General features: G+C 28.4%; 1 protein-coding gene across 2 annotated transcripts in view; it reads right to left on the reverse strand.

Moving 5' to 3' along the window:
* Nucleotides 1–4,742: 4,742 nt before the first annotated feature.
* Nucleotides 4,743–12,141, reverse strand: part of LOC142333932 (uncharacterized) — a 137,361-nt gene continuing 129,962 nt past the window's right edge. For both annotated transcript variants that reach the window (XM_075381558.1, XM_075381557.1), the window contains 3 exons: nucleotides 9,488–9,706; nucleotides 6,870–6,961; nucleotides 4,743–4,937 (listed from right to left, as the gene is read on the reverse strand). In XM_075381558.1, the coding sequence (XP_075237673.1) occupies nucleotides 4,794–4,937; nucleotides 6,870–6,961; nucleotides 9,488–9,706 (455 nt within the window). In that variant the 3' untranslated portion in view covers nucleotides 4,743–4,793. The remainder of the gene's footprint in view (nucleotides 4,938–6,869; nucleotides 6,962–9,487; nucleotides 9,707–12,141) is intronic.

Below are 12,141 nucleotides of genomic sequence, written 5' to 3' on the forward strand. Positions count from 1 at the left end.
GTAATATTTGGAAAAAAAATTTTAATGTCCCTTGCATTTGTATATGAGACCCAAATGTCCAGATGATATTCATTTTTTGAAATTTGACTTAGATCTTTACAATTAATTGGCCACAATTATAAAAACAAGCCTGACTATGTAATCATCAAATACCAGTATGAACTAACTTTTGTTATGATAATAAGTAACTTTCACTCTCAGACTCTTAAGTTGAAATTATTAATAATAAAATTATATATAGTTCAGTGCTAGTGGGTGCACAATTTCAAATAATTTACATATGATTGTAACGTTAGACTTTTTATGATAAATAATTATAAGAATTCCAATTAAAAGACAAGCTAAAATATCTTAATTGAAAATATAATATACTTCCTAACTGAAAATTATGTCTAATGACTGAAAAGGTATTTTTACTGAAATATACATAACTGTTAAAAATGAACAAATAAAGAAATGAAAGCGTGAAATACCAGAAAGGTGTGGGGTTCTGTTATTCAAGGTGAAAGTTATACAAAGATTCTTTATTAACAAGGTCTTATCTATTAACAACAGAACCTTTTCTGTTGTACAAGGTTATATTACACGAGGTTAGTTACACAGAACTTTCTTTGTTTTGGTTAACTAGAAAATACAAACAATTATTTTGCACTTACCATTTATAAACTAATCATTATAAATTTAAATAATACATTTTTAAATGTATTAATATCTAAAATATTACAAAAATATTGATTTAATTATAATTATGTATACTTCAAACAATATATTAGAAACAAAAAGAAAACACTATTATTTTGTAACAGACATACACTGATGTATATAAATAGTTTCTTTTATTGTTTAATCTGACGATTAATTTATCTTTATATTTATAGTTTAAAATTAATTTACAATTTTAAATTTGGGAATCCATAAAGAAAAAATTCACTTAACTAACCCTCAAATTTATTTACTTACTAAAAATAACAAAGCCTTCTATAATCAGCTGGCATATTTAACATTTGAAAATACACACATCCACACGTATATATATATATATACATTAAAACATATATAAATTTATATATTTGTTTGAAGCCTAATGTTTATAACAGAATTAAGACTATATTATTATTTTTGTTTAATTATAAAATTAGTTTTCTTTATTTGTATGCAATTTAAATTATTTTGTTCTGAATAATTGAATAGTTTTGTTTGTTTTTATTGAAGTAAGATTAATTTGGTAAGATTTTTAATGCCAAATTTCTAGAGAGAATAAAAAATATGAAATAAACTGTGTATGAAGATTTTGTATCTGTTTGAACCTTATGGATGGAAAAACAGAAATATTATGTTTAATAATTCTGCTGTATTTGTTGTTACTGAGACAGAAAATTATTAAATTCATTTACAGAAATAATAATTTATTTAACCGAAGAACAACACACTGCGGTCCAGACCCCAGGATTGATATGCATTGTTTTTCCAGAATCAAGGATGGTGGGAATTAAATCTAACCTCTTTGTAAATAAATTCCAGACATTGGGAAAGTTATTGGCACCACCCATGAGTTCATTCTGTCTCATTGCTTCAATAAAACACATCTGTTCCCACCTTGGGGTACCTCAGACCCCAGTGTGTCCGAGGTACTTTAGTGAATGGACTTTTATCAGGCGTGGGGTACACCTTAGACCCCCAGCATGTCAATACTGATCAACCTTTTTCTGAAAGGTAGGTAAGAATTTTTATTTTGTACTGGAGCTCCTTGTAGACCGATTTTTTCATTTCTGTTGACAGTTTGAATTTGTCGTCACTTTTGCATGCTAAAAATATCAGCTAAAATATTTCCATTTATTTTTTAAGGTTTACATTGGCAGCTCCTCGTTACTCAACAGCTGAAGAACTTGATTGTGCCCTTTAAGAACTTGATGAAGAGGAGCGTGCAGGTTTACAATTTGGAGATGAATCTTCAGGATCTGAAGAAGATAACTTTGAGCGTCAAAGTTGTTCTGATTTTGTGGAAAGTGCTGATGAGGACAATGCTGAAACACTTGCATGTACCGTTCAATATTGAGAGGGAAGAACTCATACAGATTGAGTTCTGTTGTCCCTGCCTGAAAAGGAAGATCAGTAAATAAAAATATTGTTACTCACCTTCCTGGACCCAAAGGAAATCTTAAAACTGTTGTCACCTGTAGAAGAATGGAATTTGCTTTTTACAAGGAATATTATTTCCAAAATTGTTTTACATACTAATGAAGAGATAGAAAGGAGATGCTTTCAGGCTACATCTTAAGGCAACCTGGAATAGTCACTTTGATACTGGAGGGACAGGTAAATGGGAAAAATTGAATAGGAAGGCAACATTTGGAATATGTAAAACAAATTGTTGGGGATGTAGGTGGTATACCAAAATGAAACGACTGGCACTAGATAGGGAATCTTGGAGGGCTGCATCAAACAAGTCAAATGATTGGAGACAAAAAAAAGTGGAAAGTAATGTTAAACTTTAAAGAATGTTTATAGGATTAGTGGTTGTCTTTTACTGGGTATAATTAAAAGAAAGATGTAACCTTAGAATGTAATTAGTATAGATTAAGAAGTAAAGAGATGGAAAACCAGATATGTTAATAAACCTTTTTATTACAGTAGAAGTATATTTCTCATTTGTTTGTTTTTTTATTTCAAATTATCTTGTTTTACTCATGGTCTACAATTCCATAAGTTATATAACTTAAAACTGGTAAAAAAAAATTGTAATTTTAAAATATAAATTAATAATTATGATTTTACTGCTATTTCACAAAGTTTCACAGTCTTAAAATCGTTTGAATTTTTATGAATAGATTATTCAAAACACTTTTATCTGTGATTTATGATTGACAACAATTACAAACTAATTTTAAAAAATCTTATCTATATGCAATGAAGCCTTCAACTAATTTTGAGCTACAGAAAAATCATTTAAACATTTTTAATTAACAAAAATCATTCATACAGTACTTACAGATTACATTAAAAAATGTCTAAATCAGATTGGTCCATTATTTTTTTGTATCTTTTTAATTAACTTATAAATAAATAACTTACTCCTTCTTTGCTTACATGTGATGTCTACATTTAAATGTTATTTTTATTTCAATATAGATTAATCAGAGTTGTGTAGATTTAACACCCTCTGCATCTATGAATTAAAAACCAAGATACATCTGTATACTAGGTCAGTTGAATATAAACTGGATTTTTGTTTTTAACATTTATTAGTACAGAATAAAAACACAAAATATATTTACTGCTTTTCTTTGTAATGCTCCCAAGTTTCTACACATTTTACCTGATGACATCAGAGCTTATTTCATTTTCATAAAAATTTTGAGGTGGTGTCACGCACCAACTGCATGACCTACTCTACTTCATTGTTTCATGTTCTTTCTGGTGCCGCCTTCAATGGCCCAGTAAATTTCATCCAGTTTATTCCAACTGCTAATAAATCTGTTTCACATTTGGCATTGTCATGAAGAAAAATCATATCTCAAATTGCAAGATGGCTCCTTTTGTTCCTGCAGGTAGCTTTCACTTTATACAAGAACTGACAAGAACTGAAAGTAGTATACAGAATTCACAGTACAAAGTTAATGGAGAAAATTGGTCCCAAAAGATAGTTTCAAGGACTTTTGAATCTGATGAATGCATTTCCAACTTTTGGGGGGAAGGTGCTTCACTCCTAATCCATCCCATCCTCACTGATTTCGACTCGGGAGTGTAGTGATGATGAATTTGTTTATCATCACACATGACTAGTTGATACAAATATTATTCCTTTCTCATCAAAGTTGATTCAGGGAAAAAAATTTTCTGTCTTGTTGTTTCTGATGTTGGGTCAAACGTCTTAGAACCCACTTCACAAATACTTTGTGAAACCGTCACGTATCAATTGAATATTGTCATCAATTTATCCTTGAATGCTTATTATGACTCTTATTTTCAACAGCTTCACATCCTTCTTTAAATTTGTTGGTCCCAGTCTTAGACTTTGATACATCAATGTCATATCCCCAAACTGCACACTCAATCTAGTCAGAGGGTTTGACACCCTCATTCACGATAAACCTCACAATAATACGTTGTATAACTGACGATGTGACCTCTTGCTCTGATTGATGATGCGACCCAGGAGACATGAATGCCAAGGCAGCTGAAGCATCCATTCCGTCCATTACGTTTGCAAATATCCCTTTGCGCCACACTACTCATGTTCGTGAGTCAAAAGTGAAGAGAGATTGTAAACCAGAATTTGATGGTTTCATATAAAGCTTTATATACATTTATCAAATTATAATATTTGAATGAACATTTACTTTAATGAAACTGTAAAAAAAATTAATTAATGAATTCAAAAAATTAACATTTTGTTTTTACCGGATTTGTTTTATAGATGTTAATAGTTGACATTTAAAAAAAAATTTCCAAAAAGAATAACTTTTTTCATTCCACGGTAAACTAGAGATGGTAAACAAAATTTGCTGTTGTTTTTTTATTGAGAAAGAGGTAGGTAACAAATTAACAAATATTTGTGTACAGTTTTTACAGAACCTTTTTGAGAATCAAAAAGGAGAAAAGTGAATATTTAGAAAAAAGAAAGAATGAAGAGAAAAAAAGGCAAGTCAAAAGAAATGTAAAAAATTTCTTTCACTTTTCTTTTTGTTTAACAGATCAGGATAGGAGTCATAAATAATAAATGAATATGGTGAAATATTTATTTTATTGTTAATTATTTTACATTGATTTATAAATAAATACTACATATAAATTTAACGATCATTTTCTCGTAACCTTTGCATAAATGCAGGTTCAGAATCTAAATAAAATGAATCTGGTATGTTATTATTTTTGGTTTTTGGAGGTATGCCACCTTCTCTGCAGGTAAGCCAATAAGTATCAAGAACACCTTTACCCTATAAACAATAAAAACAAAAAAATCAAATAAATTTTATAAACATATACATAAAACATTAAACTAAGACATTTCTCATAAAACTAATAAATTTTATTACAATGTTTCATAAAATTATAATAATTCATAAAAAAAATTGGGTAAAAATCAACCTAAAAATAGGTTACAGATTAAATTATTATAATAAAGATTATTTAAAAGAAAAAAAATTATATAATCAGCCTTCTGAATTGTGATTTTTTTTTAAATTTAGTATCTTCATGCACTTTACACTAATTGTGTATTTTGTGATGCTGCTCTGATCATGGTTTTATCATAATTTCCCTTGATTCATTGAGGTAAATTATGGGGCACCTCCTTTTTTTAATCCGTGATGTAACATATATATATATACCTATTACTGACATAATATATATTACTATAATTATGTATTGCACAGAGAATAAGATATATTTATTTACACATTGTAAAAAACTGATTTCATGATTAATTGAACTATTATTACATTGGTTACAGGTGTGCTAATTTAAAATAATTCAAAATTTACCTGTCATTTATTTGAGTTCAGTAAAATCTCCTTATTCATGCTTCCTGTACTCACGATTTCATTATTCGCAGAGCAATATTTTGCGATGTCTTTTTTACATTCATAGCTAAAATTTTCTGTATTTGTGTACATTACATTACATAGGGATATTAAAAAATAAAAATATTATCGCACATAAAAAAATTAATTTAATACAGTACAAATACTGTGTGTGTACATACTGTATTGCTCAGTACAGTATTTGTTTTTAGAGATAAAGTAGAGAAATTTCTTCATTTTATTTACTTTTCAATGATGGAATTTGATTACTTATGTAGTCGCCTACATAAATGTAGTTTCAGATTATAGTACTTCAGTACATACTGTAAAGTAATTCATTTGAGCAGAAGTATTGGTCGCGGTTACACGACCAATACTTCTGCTCAAGAGTAGAGTTGTAGTCACTATTTACATTTCTTCTCTCAACGGCGAACCAGTTTTCTCCTTTCATCAATAAAGAATACTGGTAATCTTTTTTTTGATCCATAACCTCACTACAGTTCATCATCTTTGGTAAAATAAATACTCTTAATATCTCTCTAATTGCAGATGAAATGTATTCAACATATTTATTTATAAATTAGATGGAATCCAGCCGATTTTTAGAAAAAGATTGGAAGTTTTATTATACAGGTGCCCCACGAAGAAATATTCAGGACATGTTTTATTACTGAAAATAATGAATTGAAGTTAATTTTTTCAGAATTAAATTCTCTGCAGGTTTTGTAACTAAATTTTCCGCAAACCTAAAAATTGCTTGTTTTTCCATACCAAATTTTGTGTTTTACATCAGATATCTTAAAGACTACTGGAGTTACAGTTTTGGGACCAATTTTATCCTATTTCCAAATTTAAATTACATAAGACCACCTACTTTACACCTAAAGATTAGAGTAGCGTTTCTTTTTATTAGAATAACTGAAAATCACGTGAAATCCTTCACTAGCCGTGACTCGAAAACAAAGCATTTCCAAACCTACGTTAAAATTTTTTTCATTATTTTCTGCAGTAGAACATGCCTTAAAAGTTTTCCATTTCTTTGTGAGACATTCTCTATTTCTAGAGTTTTTAATAAACCTTTACAGTAAATCATAAGTTTATAAAACACTTAATTCTTAAATGTTTCAATAGGAAACTAACTTATAACTTTCTTATTGGAGTTATTTTAATAAATATCAAATTGAATGAAACAATATCCTTTTTATAAAAAGCATACTTTAGTATATTCAAAATACACGTATGTGTTCACACACTTACACACACACATCACATGCACACACAGTACACTTAAAAGTTAATAATCTAAATTTAACTCTTATCGCCAGTAGAAATTTATTTAAAATTTACCTTTATATCAACGAATCCTCTGTGTTCTATTTTAAATCCACCAACCAAATCAAGTGCTTTTTTCATTTCCAAACTAATATGTATACGTAATGCTAAACAAAAAAACAACCGTTAAACCAGAATGCTGTAAAAATGATGATGGCAGTCAAAGAATTGAGACTGAAGAAATAATAAATAAAGAAAGGTTAATATTATGAAAGGATTTAGGACCTAAATGTAAAAATAATCAAAGAATCTTAAGAACACATGAAGAAATTTAACAAAAATTAAAAAAAACAGCATACACTATAAGAAAAAGAAGATTAAAAGTTTTAGTGATGGCTGAAAAGAATGAAGAACAAAAGGTTAACAAAAAGAATTGTAAATGATATTTCTAAATTAGAAACTGGTTTAAAAAATTTGAAAAAGAACTAAAGGAATTTAAATATTAAAGAAGAAATTTTTGACCAAAATATTTCCAGAAATAAAATAAAAAATTTCAAGAGATTTTTAGGAAAATCAAAAAGAAAATGGGGAAGAGATAATAATTTCACAAAAAATCTATCTTGACAAACTATAAACACAAACACACTTATCACTGCGCTATCACGTCTAAGTCGTGAGCTACACTGAATGGAAATGAGCGAGAGTGCCAGTTTTGGTCAATCTGCGCTTTGCCCCTACTCCATCAATCTGCTCACCAGTGATGCAAACTCAAAGTTGTATCTGCAAGCTGACCATGTAAGTAATAAAATGACACTGCATTTACGTCTCTGAGAATAATAGTTAAGGAGTTATTAAGGCAGGATGATATAGACCTTTTCATTACGCTAAAAATTTCTGTTCTGGTACCGATATGTTTCGGTGTGATTTTAAAGACGTTTCGCATCAAAAAGAGAGAAATGAAGTTAATCAAAGAATAAAGGAATATTGAAACAAAATGAAAAGTTGTTATTTTCAAGGTGAACCTAACATAGATAATAAAAAAAAAAAAAAATTGAAATTACATTAAAATATTTTTAAATAAATTGAAGTTTTGTTTTAATTAAACATTGTAGAGTACACAAAGCTTATTTTACAGTTTCATTATCTGTTTTTAATAATTAAAAACATCTAAAAAAAAATCTAATTTTTAAAAGACTAAAATTTTTTATTTTTTGTAAAAATTCAAAACTTAAATGTTGTCCAGTCAAGGCTAAGAGTATATATATATATATATATATATATATATATTGATACATTTTAAGTGTTTAATCCTTTATACATGTTATTAAAGTTTAATATAAATATTTTTATAAATTTATAAAAAAATTTTAAATAATTAGTAGTTTATTATTATTAATGAACAGAAATAAGCATAATAACAAAAGGTTTTCATTCTCTTGCTCAGCTGTAGTTACCTTTTTTCCATCCATCTACTCAGGTTTATACCCTTCTTTTTCTCTCTAGAAGTGATTCTCGAATAGCTTTTCAAAATTTATCTATCTTTCCACAGATTCTTAGAAATGTTTTAATGCTTTTCGATCTGTTTCAATGTCTTTAAACCATCTGATCTTTGTGGATCTGTTTATGTAGAAATTAAATATTTATTTTGACAATTTTTGATTGTTCATTCTGGTTCAAAAAACTGTAATCTTCTTTTTTCGATTAAGTTCGCTATTTTTTCAGAGTATTTGTAAATTTCTTTTTTACTTTTAGATTTGTATATTCCATCTTCATATTTTGGTCCATAAATATTTCTTAAAACTCTTTTTTCTATGTTTGCTATTTCTTGTTCTGGAAAAATTTGTCCCATACAGTGCTTCTAGAAGAATGACTACATACAAAAGAATAAAAAAAGATTGTATTTTTCCTCAGATTTTTCCTCAAATGTTACACAAATATTCTACTTATCCTGGGATATTTCAGGATATTTCCTGAACATCCTCAATATTATTCTGAAATACTTACGGGGCAAATTTTTGATATTCCAGAGATGTCATGTGCTCTTCAGATGAGTAATTTAAAATGTAACATGAATACAGAAGTAGCTTCATCTCACAGAGAAGGAACAATTCTAAAAATAGTTACTAATAAAAAATAAATATTCTTAATAGATATTATTAATGATTCACAACAAGTAGCATATTATAATTACCTTCTCCTGTAGATTCAATACGAGTTTTATCACCAAAAAGACTAAGATTTTGACATTTTAGTTCCAACAATACTGGCTACAACTGGATCTATTTCTAACTTCAATTAGACTATGCGCTCCCATCATTACTTGATTTGAGTATACCAAATACCAAATATATTATCCGTATACCAACAAAACTTCATTTACTTAAAAATAAAAAATCAGATTCACAAATATAATAAGTTTCTAATGAAAAGATATCCTGTCTCTATCTGCTCTGGTCTGCTTTCGAGAGGAAGGTCAATGCCCATACATTGCCACACCAAAGTTCCATCACAGAGTTCTCCACATATCCATCTTATCCTAACACTAAATATCTCACTAACCTGGGACTTGATGCCAGAATGCTTACCTTAGTGAAATAAACATCCGACTGGGCCTCCAACCAACCGGGTTGCTATTCTATCTATACATCTATAAGAGGAACCCAGTAACTATATTCCATTTAAATTATAATTACCTTTTCCCGTTGATTCCATACGAGAAGCTGTATTAACTGTATCACCAAAAAGACAATATCTTGGCATTTTAGTTCCAACAATACCGGCTACAACCGGACCGGTATGGATACCGCTACGTATTTGGAGTCTCTCAGATGGTCTATGAGGTATTGGAAATAATACAGAACCGGCTAATAAATCTAAAGCCATTGTTGCTATTTCACAGATATGTCTGTCACCTAGAGAAAAAATTAATGGAAGAAAAAATATGTATACTTATGAAACTTAAAAATAAAATAAAATAGAAAATTAAACTGCTATGAAACTTAGCAGAGATAAAATGATTTATTAAATTAAAAAATTAAAAAAAAAACTTATCCTTGTGTTTATACTGATAAATGTATCTTTTTTAAAAAAAAAGAACAATATCCATCTTTATCAAATCAGACAGGAGAATAATTGTTTTCATATAACTTATCACAATACTTTGGCTCATGTGAAAGGGCCTTATTATGCAACCACTGCCATTTTAAATTACTTATCAAACTATTTAACAAATCTTCTTCCCAACAACTTATTTAAAATACAGTTAAAAGTTCTTTTTACAGAAACAATATTACTCTGTCAAAGAATTTTTAAATAATACTAATTAAAGGATTTTTAAAAACCGTGAATTTTTTTCATTTTGATTTGTGCTCAAATAATTTTAATTAATATATTCTCAACTGTGCTTTACTTTGTAATTAATTTTTATATTTTAATAAATAATTAATATAGACTTCAACTCGCTCCTTTTTTTTTTTGTTATGAAAGGATAGACATCAACAGCTATGGTAATTAGCCCGGTGGTGTTGTATGGTAACTGGTAGTGTATGAAAAGATGCTATGCCTATAAAATTATCTTTTATTTGTAACTGTGTAATTTGTACTGCTCTGATTAAGAGTTTACCATGGTTTCCCTTGATCAAGCCAGGCAAACACTGGGACAACTCTTTACTATCCGTGGAGTAACATAGCAAATCTACCCATTTTTTTATCATATACATGTACAATTTCATGTCAATTAGAATAAAATACTTATATATGAACAAATAGAAACCCATACATAAAAAAAAGTGTATACGAATTCAATTCATTTTTTTAATTCAATGAATTAATATACATTTAAATCCATTTTCATTATATAATCGTTTAATTTTAATTTCTGAATGCTCAACAAAATAATGGAATAACCAACACATACAATTTATATAGCTTATGACACTCCCGGTAATGTAAGTATTCCAACGCAGGGTCATACATCTAAATCGGTTCAGCAGTTAAGTTGCTATGGTGAAACAAACATACACCCTAAATACATTACACTCCTTTTTGAGCAGTCACGTAACAGAAGATAAATATTAAACAACAAGATTGCTGAAAAAAACATTGTTGACAAATATTGCTCTTTAATATAGCATAATAGAAAGGCAATAGAAAGGTGACAATTTTGTAAATATTTTTTTTCACATTTTTAAAATCAACTTAAACATATATATACATATAACCTATAACGCTCCTGGTAATGCATGGATTCCAAAGAATGGTCATACATCTAAATCAGGTCAGCCACTGAGCTGCTATGGTGAAACAAATGTACATACATACATACATATATAAACAATAAAAATTACACTTCTTTTCGGACAGTCGTATAAAAACATTAGTTACATGAATAATATTGATATTTTGATCCATCAAATAAATTTTGAATTAATTGTATCTTAATGGTTCATTCTGAACGATTTGGAAAACTTGTATCTCATACGTGAGGTGTGAATTACTAATTATACTTAAAATGTCATTCTAAAATGGTTGTAAAATTAAGCCAGATAAGTTTCAATCTAAAAAAATTATTGTCACTTTTTTAATTAATTTCATAACATTTTTTTATTGGTTTTAGATTTTACACACAACTTGTTGTAAAATTATGGAAAGATAACTTTCTCATTAGTTATAAACTTCAAAAACATAATGTATTTAACAATGAACTAATAATTGTGTTACCACTTTGATTAACTCACTAAATAAAAGGAATTTTACTACTATAATTGATTGATTCAATAACATAGCAGATCTTACAACACAACTAATTTCGATACAAATAAATCTATATTGAAAATACTATAGATTATCCATTTTGAAACATATGTATAATTTTTTTTTTGTGGCCTTGTAGTTACAATTAAACATACATATACACATAATGATATAGCCTATGAACTCAGCGTAACGTAAGGATCCAACGTGGGGTCATGCATCAAATCATTCAGCCGTTGAGCTGCTACAGTGAAACACACACATACATACACATCCATGCATATATATACACCAAAACATGCACATAAACACACACATATATGTACATACAACACACAAAAACAGAACGCACTCCAATATACACACACACATGCATAAATACATATTACACAAATACATAAAATACTTATATATACATATATACACACACACACATATACACACTCACCCTTCTCTCCTTCAAACCAATATTAGCATATTTTAACAATTCAACTACAATTTTATCATATCCAGCAGCCTTTCCATTCTTGCTATCATTTAACACTCGTCTTATCTTGTCATTTCTAACCGACCTTCTTCCCCATGGTCCTCGAAA

This window comes from Lycorma delicatula, chromosome 13, assembly GCF_047948215.1.
Source record: "Lycorma delicatula isolate Av1 chromosome 13, ASM4794821v1, whole genome shotgun sequence".
NCBI lineage: Eukaryota > Metazoa > Arthropoda > Insecta > Hemiptera > Fulgoridae > Lycorma > Lycorma delicatula.